Below are 19,396 nucleotides of genomic sequence, written 5' to 3' on the forward strand. Positions count from 1 at the left end.
TTTTTATATGGGGAACCAACAGATAATCTAATACATGATTGTCTAGAAATTATTCAATACCAAACAAAGGTTCGAGAAGATCTTGAAGAACAAGCCCTTTCAGAAGGGGAGATAATTTTTGTGGATAGTTCCTCCAGGTGTCTACAAGGAAAAAGAATGTCAGGGTATGCAGTAGTGGATGGGAAAAACATGCAAACCATTGAAAAGGGGAAATTACCTTCAAACTGGTCAGCTCAAACCTGTGAATTATATGCTCTAAAAAGAGCACTAGAATATTTAGCACACAAAAAGGGAACTATATATACTGATTCAAGGTATGCCTTTGGAGTAGTACATACCTTTGGAAAAATTTGGGAAGAAAGAGGATTGCTTAATTCAAGGGGAAAAGGATTAGTACATGAAGGGCTCATTTTAGAGGTTTTAGAAGCATTAAAATTACCAGAAGAAATAGCTGTAGTACATATTAAAAGTCACCAAAAGGGAGTGACTCCAGAAGTAAGAGGAAATAATTTGGCAGACCAGGAAGCTAAGGATGCAGCAGAAAACGGAACTGAAAGAGTTATGCTAATATTAACTCCAAATGAGGAGAAATTGGAAATTCCAAAATTTAGTGAAGCAGAGGAAAAAGAATTTAAAAAAATAGGAGGTTTACAAGATGAATCAGGGAAGTGGAAACTTCCTGATGGAAGACAATTACTTAATAAAATACTTACTAGAAGGATATTAGAAGACATGCATCAAAAAACTCACTGGGGTACTCAGGCTCTGTGTGATCACTTTCTAAGGAACTATGGGTATATTGGGATTTTTGGGATAGCAAAGAAGGTTACTGAAAAATGTATAACTTGCCAACGGATAAATAAAAAGGTAATGAGAAAAACCACATTAGGAGGTCGGGAATTAGCTCTTAGGCCATTTCAAAGTATTCAAGTAGATTTTACTGAACTCCCTCAAGTTCAAAGATGGAAGTATTTATTAGTAATAACAGACCATCTAACTCATTGGGTGGAAGCGGTTCCCACTGCCACGGCTACAGCCAACGTGGTAAGTAAAACCCTTTTGGAACAGATTATTCCAAGATATGGAATGGTTAATAGGATAGACTCAGACAGAGGAACACATTTTACGTCAAAAGTGTTACAACAATTAATTCAGACCTTGGGGATAAAATGGGAATTACACACCCCATGGCATCCACAGAGTTCTGGCCGAGTAGAGAGAATGAACCAAACTTTAAAAAGAACTTTAACTAAATTAATAGTTGAAACCCGAATGTCATGGGTACAATGCCTACCTTTAGCCTTACTGAGGATTCGAACACAACCCAGGTCAGACCTGGGAGTGTCACCTTATGAAATGATGTTTGGATTACCTTTTTTGACTACTCTACATGAAAATGCTACCCATGAGGTAGGGGAAGAAAATGTTAAAAAATATGTGAACACTATTGCCAAAACTCTTGAAAATTTAAGGTTAAAAGGAATAATCCCCCAAACCACACCTTTAGACTTTAAAATCCATAATATTCATCCAGGGGAATGGGTGTTGGTAAAAACATGGAAAGAACAATCTTTAACTCCACAATGGGAAGGTCCTTTTCAGGTATTGCTGACGACCGAGGCTGCGATCCGGACCAGGGAACGAGGGTGGATCCACGCCAGCAGAATCAAAGGACCTGTGGAAGAACCTAAGGAGTGGACGATAACCTCTGAACCGGGTGATACAAAATTGACTCTTAAACGGGGAATGGGTGGTAATGAACTGGGAAGACCTGAATGATCCAAGAAATATACACAGGATCACACCTAACTGGGAAGTAAGACCGAGTTACATCAGTAGTTTCAAATACTGCCTGGACAAACTTTGAGGTGCCTCCGGTACCCTCCTTGGGAAGGAATACTGCCACCACAGACAGGAGGATCAGGACTGTTTCGGACAAAAAAAAAAACTCCTGTATTTTGGCCTTAGCCTGTGATTTATACAAAGAGGAGGGCGGATTACAACCTCAATCAGTGCCACGTAATATACCCTGTTTGATTCACCCAAATACTGGGCATGTTAGTTGAGTTAAATGTAAATGTTTGAATTGTAGGAATAATTGGTATTGTAGTTCACACAAGTGACGCCCCCATTGCAAGAAGTGTCGAGTGTCAACTAGATCCCCCATCCAAGCAGAGCTTGAAACAACTGAAATAATAACTTTGTTTTGTGAATGGGAATTATTAGTGCCTGTTGAATGGGAAATAGCTGAGGAACAGTGGGAGACCACCGTTAAGGAGTGTCAAAAACGATTTGCCTGGAAATTAGCTAAGAGAAAGTGACAAAAGAAGAGAGGGCAAGACCAGATTGGCCGCTATAATCGCCACCAAGAAGATCACATACACCTGCTGTGGGTTGCAACCCCATAGGCATGGGAGGTGGGAGTATAAGCCATACTGGACCTCTCCTTTTTCTGTCACTCATTTTCTGTCTTTTCCCTTTTGGGATATTGACAAAGCCATGCTACAGGTGTTACCAGAAGCTGTATATGGAAAGACACCGAGGTTCCTTCTTTATCTCTCACACTCATGTCAACAGTCACTGTTATAACCCATCCAAATTAGGAAACTGCATGCACAATGGACAAAAGTACTGGATTACTGAGAATCTAGGAATAAGTGGTAACAGAGCGGGAAGTGAATGTCCAAAAGGGGAAAAATGGATTTGTTTCACATACGCTATTGGGAATAAAGCACAAGATTTAGTAAAAGAGCAATTGATAACCAAAAAAGCTAAGCTGGCACCACCACCTAAACCTGTACCAATCTCACTTGACAATTTGTATACAAAACTGGAACAACAATTAGAAAAAGAGATAGATATTTCGAGGATGGGTAAAAATCAGTTTGTAGAATTGGGAGAAAGAATAAGTAAGGAACTTAACATAACCAATTGTTGGGTCTGTGGAGGGGCTCTGATGTCAGAAGAATGGCCATGGAAAGGCAGCAGCTTAGGCCCAATTGAGCTCCTTAAGTGGAACCAGACAAGTATAAGGGGAGAAAACCGACCAGAGGGGTGGGTTTTGAGTTCAGTAGTCATAGGGGAAGAATGTCTTTGGCGCAATGGGAAAAAGTTCCTTCATGAAGTAGGAAAAACTCCCTGTAAAAGATATAAGGTCAGTAATGGAACTTCTGTATGGTGGGTCCCAGAAGAACCTACCATGTATTGGACCCAAGAAAAAGTAAAAAAAGGAAATTGTGAGTATAATAATGAAATCAGGCTTTTTCAGTGTAATGATACAGGAAAAAATCCTTACGTTGGCATCCCAGAGATTTCTAAATTTTGGGAGAATATAGATGAGCAAACATTTGACTATTGGAAAGCTCCAGATGGCTTATTCTGGATATGCGGAAAAAAGGCATACCCAAAACTTCCCTCTCAGTAGAAAGGGAGTTGTACTCTGAGAGTCATACAGCCAGGATTTTTTCTTTTGCCAGGGCCTGAAGGGGATCACTTAGGGATACCAGTTTATGAGGATCTAAAAAGAAACAAGAGAGACTTAATTGGAAGGTTCCAAACATGGGGAGACGAGGAATGGCCCCCTGAACGTATATTGGAAACATATGGGCCAGCCACCTGGGCACAAGATGGGAGTTGGGGATATCGAACCCCAATTTACATGTTAAATCGCATTATAAGACTCCAAGCCGCTGTAGAAATAATAACAAACAAAACTGGTCGGGCAATGGCATTAATGTCAAGACAACAGACCCAAATCAGAGCAGCAGTGTATCAGAACAGGTTGGCTTTGGATTATCTATTAGCTGAAGAAGGGGGTGTTTGTGGAAAATTCAATACATCAGATTGCTGTTTGAAAATAGATGATAACGGAGATGCTGTCCTAGATATAGTCAATGATATCAGAAAAATAGCCCATGTACCAGTTCAAAGGTGGGAACCAATGCTAAATACTAGCTGGTGGGATAACGTGTTGGGAATAGAATGGTGGAAAAAGCTAGGTTTCTTTCTGTTATGTGCTACAGCTGGTCTAATATTCCTTCCTTGTTTGATCCCCTGTTTCATTCGACTCATCACCAGTGTAGTTCAAAGCATGCAATTAGTGACCATGGATCAAAAATTGGATACAACAAAAACGGTGCAAAAGATTATGGTATTAAAGAAACAAAATAATATAGAAGACCCCTTTCAAGAGGCTAGATTGATTTATGAAGAAAATGAACGAAAAGTGAAGACTAGAAAGCAGTAAATATTGCTCGAGCCAAAATAATTATAAAAAGAAAGAGGAAGGATTGTGAAAAATGCAGAATGTATGGCTCTACGCAGATATTTACGATATGTATTATGCTAGGTTGGAAAGTTATGCTGTAGTAACATTTTAATAATATAGTAAATGTAGTTTTGTAATTGAAATTAAGCTTCAGTAGTTAAAATAGAAAATATGTGTGTGTGGTATTCGTTTTGCTCAAGAGAAGAAGAAGATAATCAAGGAATTCTTCACACAGAGATAACAATTACAAAAACCCCTAAATCTTCCAGAGGAGAGGAATTTATGGCTCTCCTTATCAACAAAAAACCGAACTTCTCCAAACTCGACTTAGACTTCAAGGCGCCTGGGATTAACAAGAATTCCTCAACAAGTACCGGACAAACTTCTTGTTTTAAATAAATATATGCATATTCATGAAGTGATTTGTGTATGCAACAGGTTACCCCTCTTAAGGAGGGAATTCTTTTTATCAGGGTCCTTCTCCTGGCTCACTTTTGTCCAGAGAGAGGTACCCAGCCCGGGCTGTAACTTTTTGCTGTTATTGTCTCTTTAATTGTCCTAACTCTAATTGTTTAATCTTTATTACTATATTTGTATTTTTTTCCATTTTATTTTTAGTAAACTTTTATAAATTTTTAAAACGAGTGATTAGCGTTTATAACACTGTGCTTTAGGGAAAGAATCTCACCTGCAGAGCCCACAGCCTGATAAATTAGTGCAGCAAAGGCAACCTCTGCTTCTCTCAGATGATTTATAGCAAAAAAACCCTGATAAGTGTGGCAAAGAGCATGACACTAGTGTTTTGATTTGTGGGTGCAAGCACAGAACCTAGCACTGCATTTCCAGTGCAAAACAGAAAGGTATCTAAATGTCATTAATTACCTAAATTACCCCTATTGTCCTACTGAAAATGTGTGTGGATACTAATGACCAACTTTCATCTTGCATTCACATCCTTGAAATTCTCTTCCAAGAGCTAGAGATAAGCAGCATGTATGTGTTCCATAAGTAATGAAGTTATCCACCAAAATGTCAAGTTTTAGGTAGAGTGATAGATGAGAACAGACTGTAATTTTAATGCACTTCATGGTCTTCACCTCATTTTTGCATTCAAATTTTACTTACAAGTATATGTATATAAAGTACATGGCTGTATCTGTGTCTATAAAGAAACAAAAACCAAACCAAAAACAAAAGGCAAAAAAATCAATAGCTTGATTAACCAACTAAATTACACTGTAATAGGATGCTATTAATTATAAGTTTAAAAACAATCCTAGAACAGAAATAATTGTTGATATGAAACATTCTAAGGTTTTCCTTTTTTCATCTGCACATGAATAAAGTAAGTTTTGCAGATCAATTTGTTGATGATTGATCTATGAGGTTAATACTGCAAATGACCATTTAATATGCTTTGGACCACTTCATATAAAATCTACTATTTTACATATATAAATACACCCATACACGCACACATAGCCTTTTACTTTATGACACTCTGAAGATTAATGTTTTAGTTGGAAAAAGAGCAACTCTGAGGAAGGGCACTAATGAAAGTCTGGATCTGTCAGCTCACTGGCTTCTTGCTGACCTGGCAATATCTGGTTTCTCAGACCAGTTCTTTCTGTAATGACCTCTCCAGCCAATAATGTGGATCTGCCAGATAAAAGCTGTGTTTTGGGTTTTTTGTAATTTGTCAAGCATGGGTGACTGTGAGAACTTGGCTTATTTTTATCAGCACACAAGCACAGTGAGTAGGCTTGCAGATGTTTGCTGATAGCACGCAGGCCGTGTCTGTAGGAGCAATTTGTAACAAAGCTGGCTTTGGTAATTGTCTGGAAATCCATGCCTGTCTCCAGTGATATCCTCATTGTCAGGCTGCTGTTCTCTCCTCTGCCTTGAAGGGTCTTTCTGGGACTTTACCTGCAGCTGGAATTACTGCCACTTTAGTAGTAATTATCTAGAAAAACTCTATGTAAAGAGGAGTTTTTTACTTAAACGCTGTTTTAATTTTACCATAGATTCTTGGCCTATAGTTTTTAGTTGTCATCTCTGTCCATGATCTTTACTTCAGAAAACTCATTATGCAGCACATCAGATACATTGCCTTGTTTGGGTAATACAGACCCTCAGAATTCAGCTCTACCTGATACTCAGATACTAATTAGTGTCTCAAAATTCTTCATTCTATATTTACACTAGCTTCAGAGTTTATCACTTAATTGGTATTCATACCATTATCTGCATTTTTTTTTCTGCAGAGTCTTTAAGGAAAGCAACTTAAAACCCTTTTCCCCAAAGGTGCAAGATTTTACAAGAGTAAATTCTTGTGATAACGATATGCTTATGAAACAAGAATTGTTTGTGCTGCAGTGAGTAGGGTAATACCTGTAATATGCCAGGCTTGCTTTTTGCCTGTTTACACTGTAAGGTAACAGACTTTAATTCTATACTGCTTGCTGCTTTAGCATCACAGTATTTTTAATTATGTTTTTCATAGTGTCCAATTATTCTTTGTACTGCATTGCCTTTGCCTTCAGATTATTCTGTATAATATTTTCTGGGTTATGCAGGGAAATTAAATGCACTGTGGCTAGTCCTTTATGTGTAAAAGGAGTTTATATTTGAATACTAACCATAGCTCAAGTTTCTCATGGGATTGTTCCATGCAGAGTGTACATCCAGAATTTCATCTTGAGGCTTTCCCACACAAGTGTTCCTCTGAAATGGTACTTGTAAAAGATATTTTCTTCAAGACCATTTTCCTAATTTATATTTAAGTCCTGTGTAAGGTAATTTCCAGAGCCTTAATGTCCAAGGGTTGGTCATCCACAGAGTGTGGACCCAAATTAAACCCAGCACTCTCCTGCTCTGCACCACACTTTTCACAAGGTCATGGCAAAGACCCACAGCTCCCAAACTATGTTTGAAAAAGAGAGAACTGTGTCACAGGATGTGAGCACAGGGAAAGCTGCAGTGCTGGCTGCTCTTGTGCCATCCTGCAGGGATTTTACTCACAGGGATGTTGGAAAAGGAAGAACTTCAAGGCTACGCTGCAGCACCTCAAGTTTCCTTGAGTACTTTCAGGGAGCCAGAGGCAAACTTGGTCACATCTCTGTCTCTGTGATCTGCAGCATGCTTTGGGCATACAGCTAAGGCTGTTAAAATACAAAGAAACCAAGAATTAAAGCAAAAAAAAAAAAAAAAAAAAAAAACAAAGAAAAACCCGAACCCCCTGTTTTAGATAACTGATGTTCAAGCAATACAGAAAATCTTGATGAAGAAACATGTCTTATCGTGAGGCTAAGGAAAGGTGAAAATTGGACTTTAAGTCTTCTCAGTTGGTTAAAGGAGCCATTTTGCAAAAGGAAATAATTGCCTACAAACTGTTTTAATGTAAATATCTTTAAAAGTGTTTTTCTTTTATTTTTGGAGATTTTCTACTTTTCCTTGTCTCAGTAAAATGATCCTGTTTGGAATATGTTGCTAATTTGAGGGCAAAAATAAAAGGAGAGCAAGAAAAGCCTATAAAACTATAGATTATTTTTTATGGATGATGAGATGGTCCCCATTTGCATTTACAGCTTTACAAGGATTGTAGCACTAGGCTCTTTTTTTTTTTTTTTTTTTTTTTTTTTTTTTGATGGAAATGCTTAATCTGAGCTCAATGGGCCATAATAATTGCCTGTTTCTTCCAGTAGAAATAAACCCACTTGTATGTGACACTAGAAACCTTAACTCTGCTTAGTATTACCCACGGAATTGGAGACAGTTCTTCACCCAAATATATTTATGACAGCAGCACCAGTCGATATACAATACCCAGCCAAGGGCATTGGAGAATAAATCAGTCCCTCCAGCCTCTGCTGGAGCACAATAACTGATGGTGGTAATAAAACCCCAGGAAATTAAAATTCTGTGCATGCAAACACAGGTACCTAGCCAAGAGAAACCCGAAGCTCTCTGTTCTGGAATTTGCATATGCATAGGCATATACATTCTGTACCCCTTTGTGTTAGAAACACAATGGAACACAAAGTCTGTGGGTTGTCAGCACATTATCACCTCGTTAGACTGTTCTCAACATCTGGGGGCTTTCAGGAGACATGTCCATGAAAATTTAGGCATCTTGTAGTGGAAATGGACAATACTAGTTACTCCTTGAGGAAGAAATAGTGATCTTATGTTTGAAAGCTTCTAGATGTTTCTATAAGTGACTACCAAAGACTCTGAAATCACCATTTCCAGTTCATTTCATCCTGTATATTTATGCAATTACTGGTATTTTTAATGAGTCCTCTGTGTTTGAGCACCTTGGGCTCTACTTTGTGGCGTTGTGAGCTCTTGGGATGGATGTTGTTTCTTCACTCGTGTTTTGGGGTTTCACATGTAAGAAGTTTTAGATTAATACACAATATTATTTATACATTTATGTACAAGCCTGCCCTCTTTCCACGTATTGAATAAATTCTGTGGGGCAGTGAGATAATGAACACTAATAAGTAATAAAAAGATGCAGTGAAGTGACTGTTTCCAAGTGAAATACAGCAGTGCATGGTGTGTGTCCTTGTGTAGCACAGCCTTTTTGTGTAACGTGGCAAGGAACAAACCCAAGCATTTAATTTTTGACAGAAGACTTTTCCAGTCAGATGAGTGTCTAATGACAGAAAGCACTGGCAGATGGATTTTGCAGATAGTATGAAATGGTATGGACTGTCTCTGAGTGCCTGGTGAAACAACTGCTACAACTGCGAGAGGACAATCTATGGTTTGATTTCAGCTGTTTAATCGTTGTATGAATGAGAGGGATGGTTTCTCAATCAGATGGTGAGCAGTCACCAGCTGGGAGGTGGGTCCTGGGAAAGGCACTGTGAGTGCTCAGTGCCAAGCCTTGCTCATGTGGCTCTCAAGCCCCACAGTTCCTGTGGGAGTACTGACTGTAATAATCAAAACAGGCAAATTGTTGAAATTCTAGTAATCCTATTTGCACTGTCCTTTTTAAGGTGTAGAAAGAAAGGCAGCAATATCAGGGGGCCTTTCATTTACCACACATGTTTAGTTATGGTAAAATATCTAGAAAATAAAATACATTTGATGTTCACCTTTTATTTTTCAGCCACTGGGACTGTGATCTGTTTCAAATAACCTCAATCCTGAAAACACTTTGAATTTGAAAATGTAAAACCAATACTTGGGAATGTTGAACTGTTACAGAAATGTTCTTTAACATTTAAGCAGACACTTTCTGTAAATAACCTTATTACCCTCCTATTGTTCTCTTTTCCCAATCACCTAAGCCCTTTCTTTAAAACTACACTTAACAGACTTGACAGCAGAAAACCCATCCCAGGTGGACTGTTGGTGTTCCTTAAGACCTGCAGTAATGCTGTTGTTCTCTCAGTCTCTCCATTCTTGCAGGGATGGTTCCATTTTCCTCTGGGCCAGGGCCTGTGTGTCCCTATGAAGAGTGGATAACTGCTAAATGTATTTAGCAGATATTCAGTCTCCCACCTGTTACTGCTACTTAAAGAAAACAAAACACACTTCCCCATTCTAGTCCTGGACTCACTGGGGATTGACATCAGCAGGTTGCACAGTATTTCCAAAGGGTCTTTTTTGGTTTAAAATGATGGAGCCTGACAGCACAGATGTCTTCAAAATTGCTATAAGTTTTAGTCCTAGAAAGGAGCCTGTAGTTTTTTCAAAGTCTTTCCTTAATAAAATCCTTTAAAGGGAATTAATCTTTTAGGCATTCTTCCACTAAACTCATAGTATGTGAGAGCTTGACACAATGACACTCAACATACTGACCAGCCTTATGCTAAAATAAATAAATAGTTAATTGCATGTGGTTGAATCCAGAGCCATAACAAAGTAAATGTAGGATTGAGAAGCAATGTATTTAAAATTGCAGGATGTGCACAAGGTTTGCTTCTAGGCTCTCTTGATCATTAATTAAATATGTTATGGCTTTCAGTTTTTCTCATTTATCTGTGCAGGTTTACATATTGTAAATGCATTATTTATGTTTTCCCTTAAGTGCTCAGTACTGCCAGGATGTTTCTCTTAAACTGGCACAGATAACAAAAAAGACAAAATGAGAGAGCAAATTTGGCACTGGTGAAATGCTCAGAGAACTGCTCATGTTCAAATTAGCCTTTCCCAGATGTATTTTAATAAACTTGATCTGACAAATAGAGGGCCAGACAGGCAGATGGCATCTGTGTTTAAACTGTGAAATTTTTTTTCATTAAGGTAAATTTGGGGTTTTTTTTAGTTTTTGTTTTGTTTTGTTTTTTGGTTTTAATCTCATCCTAATGATGCCTTCTCAGTAAGCCTTGCCACTTTTTTTCCTTTTATTTTATGTTTCAAATTACAGTAGCGAATAGCTCCTAACTGAAACACAAAATTAACTATCTGCTTAAATAGTCAATAACTATAACCCTTGATCCACTCTGAGTATTTGATACACTTTTTTCTTGATACTTTAATCTTGATTCTTTATTTGATACACTTTTCTTTTTTCTTAGAAATTTCACCCTTCTTGCATTCCAAATCTCCTCCCTCCATCCCACCACCAGAAGTTAAAATCTCTTAACACAGAAAAACTAAATAATAAAAAAGACTCTGAACAAAACAACCCAAACTGACTTCTGACTTTGACTAGATGATCACTGTAGGTCCCTTCCAACTGAAATATTCCATTCTATTTCTTTTTAATCAAGGTAAAGAGGTTCATGTGGAATTCACAGCTGAAATTAACTCTTGAGACTTATGCAAGCACACTTGAAATGTGGACTAATGTAACCTTAAAGTGACTCATAAATGGTGTAAAGCCATGAACTTTGAAAAGTGGAATTGTTAGTCTGCAAGTGACCGTCACTTCAGCTGTATTTAATTTGACTCCTTAGGGAATTGTAATTAGACCTGTGCTGAATTCCTTTACTTTTTTGTTCCCTGCTGGGAACTTCAAAGAGCATTTGTTTCTCTTAGGTTTGTATTTTCACACAGGGACTCTGTTGTAAAACTTCTGCTATACAAGTAGAAGGTTAAGTCTGTAATGTGCATTATAGGACTCCTTCTGTGATGAAAACCAGGCAGTTTTATTTTCTTTGTAGTAACCTAACTTTGACTGAGAAGTTGCCATTTTCATTATCAGTACAGAGTAAAAATATCTTCAACAAATGGGTATTGCTTGATGTTTTAACTGTTTCTAAGTACAAAGTAGTGATAAGTGTATTCCAAACCTTTGAAGATATCCTCAGAAACATTGCATCCAATTTCATGTTTTATGGATTGCTTGCCTTCTACACTAATGACAGAACTGGCAGTGATGACACTTTCAGGGCTAATTATCCTCCCTAATGACTCTAAAATTTTTCTAAATTGATTCTTTAAGGAGATAAAAAAAAAAAAAAAAAAAAAAAAAAAAACCAAAAAACCACCAGACACAAAAACCCTCTCTCCACATGGACAAATCAACACCCGAGTGCCTTCCTGAACAAAGCTTTGGAAGTTTGGTTCCAGAGGTGGTGGTGCATGGCTGAGTTACTCACCAGGGGGCTGGGAAGCAGGCTGGGAACGGGTGTTTGAGGGCACTTGCTGTTCCAGAGCTCTTCCTGGAGGAGCCTCTTCCTTCTGGCAGAGTTGGGATGTCCCAGGTTGTGCTGCCACTGCCCCTGCCCTGAGTCTGCTGTCACAGGGAGTGAGGTCCTGCTCAGCCAGCAGCTCTCACACTCTGAGCAGTGGTTCTGGTAAATCTGGCAGAGCACAAACAGTAGTATGGAAAAAAAAAATTGCTGTGGAATTAAATAATCTTCAGAGTGACTTTTACACTGGATTAGAGCTGGATGTTTTCATAGGAAAGTGTTTTATCACTTATTTGAAGCTTCTGTATCTTTATTCCTGAGCTGAGCTGTGAGTTTATCATATATTGAAGCAGTGGGATATTCACAAATACAACAGACTTGTGATAGGATATAAAAAGGAGGAAAGCTTCCTCCTGAACTGGACTGCCAACCAGGTGTTTAAAATCTAAACAAGATGCTTTACTACTTCAGTTTTGTTATGGGTACTGGTGTTAATTTAATTTTGCCCTTTGTAAATTTAAAATATAAGTTGAAAAAAATATATTTTTTGCAATAATGATTCTGTATGGATGCACAGGACAATATTGTCTTTAGAAAAATGGCTGCATTTCCAATATTTTTATGTGTAAAATAGATTAACAGCTTTGTTGTGGCAAGAATGTTGTACTTTCAAAGTTATTTTGGCAATTTTTTTTCTTCCCTTATAGAGTTCAAAACAACAGATGAGTTGTGAAAGAGAACAGCTAAGGGTAAGTGCAATGATGTAAATGTTGTTTCTTTAAAACATAAGCAGAATTTAGTCTGTGTTATTGACAGATCACTTAATTACTTAAGGAATTACTTAATTTAAGAGGAACATATTTAGTTCATTTGTTGCTTGTTGGTAAATACTGTACATCTTTCAGTATAAAGGAGCTAGATGGATAGATGCAGGGGTTTTTTTTCTGTAATGTGGTGAGATTGGGCAGTAAAAATCTTTGTCTCTTCATGGGACCCCTGACACTCAGTGAGCTCCTCCTGTGCTCCACGTGCAGCTTCAGCAGTGCCACAGGTCACTGTGCTTCCCAGGCTTGCTCCACTCTGAGAATTTGCCAGCAAGAAGAGGTGATCCTGTGATTTTTATGTCGTGAACTTTCAGAGAGGGACCGGTGGCAGGGCTGTGAGGGGCTGGTATTTCAGCGTGTCTGTCGGTTGTGTACAGTCTGGAAGGAGATGGAGTTCCTGAGTCCAGGCTGCTGACCTCTCTAGTTTTCCCCTTTTCCTGTATTAGAGTGACTCTGTTAAACAGTTTTTAGTCTCTGCTGCCTTTAAATGCTACAGATCCCTGAAGATGCTTTTCCATTGTAATATTTCTTGATTGAGTCTAGCATTTGCTTGGAAATGTATAAGAGCCTTCATTAACTAAAAGAAAAAAAACCAAAATCACAAAAACCCAACCAACCAAAAGCTTTTTGGTCATCTGAGTGTTGCTTAATAAACCTCCATTTATTGATAGCACATGATGAGTATTTATTTGAAATCCCATATGCAAGTAGAGAGGGAGAGGCAGGCCTGAAGGAAGGGTAAGTTTCTATTCAAACAAAAATATTGTGGGAAATAGACAAAGCAGCTTTTTATTTGTTTGTTTGTTTGCTGTTTACTAAGCATCAGCAGTGCCTGCATGACTTGCAAGTATAAAGAATATACTTGTCTTAAAGTACATTGTGCAGTGTTCTTGTCCATCCAGCCATTCTTTAGATTAACTCCATCAACATATCTAGATGCTTCAGCTGGTCCTCACCACACTTGTAATGGGATTTTTGGTAAACAAGTTATGCAAGAACAATGCATCACATATTGTCCTCAATTCTTTTCTTGCTGACATGTGACTGCATTGCATTGTGCTGGAGCTGGAGTGACAAAGCTTTGTTTTATCAGTAGTCATGTCTCAACAGAGCAGCTGTCAAAGCTAAAATATTGCAGTAGTACCTGAAGGACAAGCTTTCCAAGAGGTAGCAGTGCCTTGAGAACAAAGAAATTTTCATTTCTTTGTATTGTTTTTACTTTCTCCCTTGAATGAAGGAAAATACTGTTTTTAAATATAACATGAGGAGGCAACAAACTCTTTCTTCAAGTAAATTTGTGTGCTTTTTTAAAGCAGTGGATAAGATGTGGTGCAGTGAAACTTTCATGTATATTTCTATTTTAGTGTTACACATTTATGTCCAACAATGAGCTCAGTGCTTAGGATGCCTTTGTGCCATAGCAAAACATGACACCTAAAGACAAAATCATGTCTGTAACCTACTAAATTTAGCTACATCTCCTTCCACAACTCCTCTGATGTTCCTGTTACACTAAACATAGTTTCTGGTGTAAATTCTGCTCCTATCCCAGAGATCCCCCCTGGCTTTCACAGCTTATCTGCTGTGACTAAAGGTCACACTGAAATTTAAATGTACTGTGTGGACATGTTGCACTTTGAGCATTATGAGGGTGTCACTTGACCATTCTGCCACTTTTAGGTTGGCTCCCTAACTGTTAAAGAAATGTTTCATTGCCTGAATCAGGTTTTGCAGGCCTGCAGTATTTTCTGTTGGGGTTTTTGACCTGCCATGAGTACTTGGATGTGAGGCAGGCTCTTCACAAAAAGTGGTGCTTCATCCCAGCTGAAAGAATTGAAATAGAACAATGAAACAGGATTAAAACAACAAAATGCCAACATCCTGTTGTTTGTTAAACCAAGTAAACCAGATTATTGTTAGGTCATCTAATAATACAATAAAAAAAGATAGAGTAGCTCCCACTTCCTTGCTAAGTCTAAGATGAAAATGTCTGCCACTCTCCTTTTTTGTTCTCTAGTGATTCCTTAGTCTAAAGTCATAAAAAAGTTTCAAAAGAAAGGCTTGTTAAAAGCATAATAGGGTAAATAAATAATTAGTCATTATGATGCCTTGAGAGGCTACCTAGAACAGAGGCTAGACAGAGTTAAAGGAATAAAGTAGGGATTTATTAGAAGCCCTCCACAGGATACACCTTGGGCAGTACAAGAGCCTGGCTGTGGCACTGCCCAAGATGGACTCTGGGTCACGAGTTTTCACACTTTTATAAGTTTTGGTCCATTTCCATATTGGGGTTCCTTGTCCAATTCCAGCTCCAGGTGATGCAGTCCCATCCTCCCAGATGGCTCTCCTCAAATGGTGTCCTTGGTTCTGGGGCTGGAAAAGGATTGTTTTGTGTGCCTGAGCTGTGAGGAGAACTGCTAACACTTTATGTGAAGTTCAGAGTCACACACTAAGGCAGTACAGAATCTGGAAAATACGAAAGCTGAAACTTAAGGCATCAATTGTGTGGCTATAGTAAGAAATATCCAAGTCTGACTAAAATAATGTCCTCAGACATTTCTCACCTCTTATCTGTTTCATTGCCTTGTAAATTCTAAATGCAAGGCAGCATGTCACTGTTCTGGAATAAAGCATTTAGAGGAATTAAACTCTTTCATATTAGAGCCTCTGGCCATTATATGTTATATTTATAATGAATGATAATCTTAATAATTAAGGAAGCCTTTGTATTTTGACCCTTTTCTACTCAACATTTGAACTTCACAACAACCACAAGTGTGTAACTTATTTTCCCTGCCAATCTGGTCCAGTCCCCAGGTAAACATTAATGTCTTTACCTGAATGATTTAAATGAGAAATTATACAAAAACTATGGGAATTTTATCTCTATCAAGGCTGGTGGAGTTTTTTTATTCCATTTGGAAAAATAACATAACCTAACTTTGGTGCATTTCCATTTGATTTTAAAAATTAAAGCATCAATGCCATTTTTCAAGTTTTACTTTCTCTTGGCAGTGCTTTTCATTGCTATGTGCTGCCTTGAACAATAATTATTTTCGTCTTTCCTAATGCCTTTTTGCTTTCTAATCTGGTGTCACTTAAATCAAGTTATACTAAAAAAAAAAATGTGTGTTTTTAAAGGCAAATTGACTCATCAGTATTGCTCTCCCTACCTCCCTGCACATGCTGTGCTTCATCAGTATTTCCTTTAAAGAAAATAATGATGCTCTTGACTCCCCTTCATTGTGTTTTGCATTATCCAGTCCTGGTTTATAAATCTCTTTTTGGACAGTGACACCTCTCCTCCTCTCTGACTCTCTCCTGTTGCCTCTTGCTGCTCACAAGTGGCTGTGTGTGGTTGGCATTCTGATGCATTAGAAATGCCCTGTAAAGACACAGAACTCACAGCTTGCTTAAAATCTTTTAAAAGTGCTTTTCTGCTTATATGTCAGTCTGAAAAACAGGCTTGGAAACATGCGTGGTCCAGGTTATTTAAGGCTATGAAGAAAATTGGGATATGAGCCCTAAGTAGAGATTATTTGGAGTACATAAAGCTATAAATAAGGGCAGTGACAGCTGAAAAGTCTGCTTGCTGTTCCCACTGAACCTTCCTTGCTGGTCTGACTTGAACCTAGGGTGGTACTTTTTTATCACAGCCTAAGGACATGACTTAAATGTACAGGCTAACTTACAGCTTCCAGAGCTTTACCCAACCTTCCACTCATCATTTATTATTTTGTGTGATTTATTTAGTATAACTGCTTAAAATGAACTCCATGAATTGGTCCATCATTGGTCCTGATGCAGCAGCACCAGATGAGCTCTCCAAGGTGGGCAGAGAGCAATTTTAAACTCTGATGTTGGGAGGCTTTATAAATGTTCCTGTGAATACCAATGAGGTCTAAATGGTAAATGGTGTGATTAGCTTCCTTGATGTAAAATTTTAAGTGACCCAGTTGTTCTCTAATTAACAGCTTCTTTCACATGTGCTTATTATCAAGATGCATTTTATGCAGCCAGAGTTCCTTCTCTGGTCTGAAATACGGGCAGGGCAGGCTCTTACTGTCACCTTGTATTTAATTTCAGCTTTGATGTTTTTATAGTGTTCTAATTTTCAAGGAGACAGAAGTTTTGCATTCAATATTGTTCTATTTGTCTTGTCTGTTATATGGTAAATTAAAGAGAGCGCAGCATGCAGCAAAAAATGTATCAAAGTTACACCAGGTAGAGAGAAAACAAAAGCAAATGCATTGATGACCAGCATCATTTTTAATCAGCACTGCTCCTGCAGTATTTAGCTTTATTTGTGTCTTTATTCACTACATTAATTTAGCAGGTTTGTAATGTGCTAAGGTGTATTAATGAGGGCTCCTGGAAAATTTTAAAATAAACTTTTTGAAGCTCGTTGTTGTGGCATTAGCTTTCTCCAGAATAGTCCATTGACATTTTTGTGTCCACTGTTCCTCTGATGCACTAAGGAGTTACACTATGATTCAGTGATAGACACTAATTTTTTAATCGATTTAAGCTGAGCAAAAACAAACAAATAACTGGAGAGAAGAAGAAAATCAGAGTGGAAGTGGTTTGTTAATTAGATATTAACTTGAGGGTTTGCTGAAATTACTCAGGGTGATAGCAGGGCAGAACATATGTGGTGGTTGGCCAAGAACCTCTGCTCTCCATCCACCTCTTCCCACACTGGACAGGAGGCAAAGAAATGGGCATGAGCTTGTTTTGTGTGTCATTGATGTCTTGTTACCAGAGAGCAGCATGTAATTCATAGCACTTCTGCAAAACAGGACAGCTGGTTCTGGTCAGTAATTAAAAGTGTTCACTTTTTGCCTTTCCTCTGAAAACCCTTGGTCTGCATTTGTAAACAGCTTGTGTGTGTGTGTTTGGCCTGGAAGAGTAATCTGGAACTACCACGTGTTACATGTCCCTCAAAGGAAAACGGGTTCAAAGGGGAGATAACTACTAAAGCTGGGTCAACCCAGTGTGTTTACTACTCATCCTTTCCTTAGGAGTTTACATGTGCTGCATTTGATGTGCCAGACAAGTGGTTTAGAGTGATCTGCTTTAGCTCCTGTAGTTATTCTTGCAGTGAGCTGTGATCATCCTCCATGTAGGTGTAGTGTGAAGATACAGGTAGGTGAGATCAATAAGGAGATTTATTTTTGGTTCCTGATTTGTATTACACATTGACATGCAATGAAATTGGAGTATTCTCACTCAGTGTCTTATCAACTCTATTCCCAGACATTCCATAAAAAGTAATACACAGCTGAGGAAAAAAAAAAAATCTTGGAAATAAGATCTAAAAAAGACTGGGAGAAAGGTTAATTGTAGGGATGTGATTTCATTTAAATTTTAACTTAGCTTGAAATAAATGTGTGCCAAAAAAAAGGCAAGTAGAAAAATGTAAATTTCAATTGCAGTCTTGCTTGTCAGTTCTGTTAAATTTTAGGAGCCTCCCCAAGTATATTAACTCCAATGCTGGCCTCCAATTTGTTGCTTAATATTATTGCAACTAAAGCCAATAGCAAGGTAATGAAAACTGTTGAGGTTCATGTTTCAAGTGCCATGGCCTCTCCCCACAAGGACTGTGTTCTCTTCAAATGCTAACTGCTAATAGGGCCCTTGGATCAAGAGAATGAAGTGTTTGCTGCACACTGTTCAGTAGTGGTGCCACTCACTTCAGGCTTCTTCGAATTCTTTCAGGAATAGTTAAGAGGCCTTTAGGTAATGTCCTGACTCTGCTCTTGATGGAGTGCTATTCAGAAAACTTTCCATTCTTGTCCTGATGTTGTTTTGGCATCTCTCTCTGTGAACAGCAGGCAGAAGTTTTTCTGCTGTTCAAGCGCCACTTCCTTTTGAATTCAACTTTGATTTTTGCACAGTCAAGGATTTTCTCTGTGTGGTGCTTCAGAATTGCTGGAACTGAAGGACTGCAGGAATTTTTGGTGAGGCTGAAGCAATGCTTGCACTAAGTACCTGTCTGGTTAAGGTGACTCTGTATGGAATTCAGCAGCTCCTGGATGTGTGTTTAAACTCGTATCTGTACACAGGAATCAGGGACGGGGAATAGTTCACAAGGGGTAACGAAGGTTCAGGAAATGCTAAATTTGTGAAAGGACAGAAGGTAATATATTGGACAGCTTAAGGGCTGCTGAGAGAGTACCCAAGATAAATTCAATATCCTGGTGTTCTCTTCCTCCTGCTGCACAAACATGAGCAATGCCCAGTCCTGGATCCAGTCTGGATTTGGGAACAGCTGCTGCACTCAGAACAGCAACTTCTGGTTCAGACTTTCTGCACAGCTCCTGCTGCAGAGCACTCGCTGTGAGCAGGGATGCTGTCCTAGAAAAGAAGAAAGGTTTTCTTGCTTAGTTTGTGTTTGTTGAGAGGGAGCTCTTTTTTCACACAGCTTTTGTAGTTTCTCTTTGATCATCTGGAAACCAGACCTTTGAGTGCACAGCTTTAACAGTGTTTATACTATCCGGACTGATTATTTCAACCTCTGCTGTTGCTGAGGCAATTTGACTAGCAAAGATCATAGTCTCTTTAGTGTCACACCTAATTCAAGCAGGAAATGCTATCTAGTTTACAGTACAGTCTGGAGGGTTTATGCTTTTGGGGTTTTTTTTGTTGTTGTTTTTTTCTTGGTTGATCTGGGCATTTTGCAAGTTTTGCTGTAGTTTTTTCCCCCTGGGTGT

At 38.4% G+C, this 19,396-nt stretch overlaps 1 protein-coding gene across 31 annotated transcripts in view; it reads left to right on the plus strand.

The window, feature by feature from the left end:
* The window catches only part of RBFOX1 (RNA binding fox-1 homolog 1), a 1,156,138-nt gene that overhangs the window by 779,415 nt on the left and 357,327 nt on the right, over positions 1 to 19,396 (plus strand). For 25 of the 31 annotated variants that reach the window (XM_068206663.1, XM_068206660.1, XM_068206659.1 and 22 more), the window contains one exon: positions 12,567 to 12,608. The exons of the other annotated variants lie outside the window; for them this stretch is intronic. In XM_068206663.1, coding sequence (XP_068062764.1) covers positions 12,567 to 12,608 — 42 coding nt within the window. The remainder of the gene's footprint in view (positions 1 to 12,566; positions 12,609 to 19,396) is intronic. 31 annotated transcript variants of the gene reach the window in all.

The sequence above is a fragment of the Anomalospiza imberbis genome, chromosome 16, assembly GCF_031753505.1.
Source record: "Anomalospiza imberbis isolate Cuckoo-Finch-1a 21T00152 chromosome 16, ASM3175350v1, whole genome shotgun sequence".
Taxonomy (NCBI): Eukaryota; Metazoa; Chordata; class Aves; order Passeriformes; family Viduidae; genus Anomalospiza; species Anomalospiza imberbis.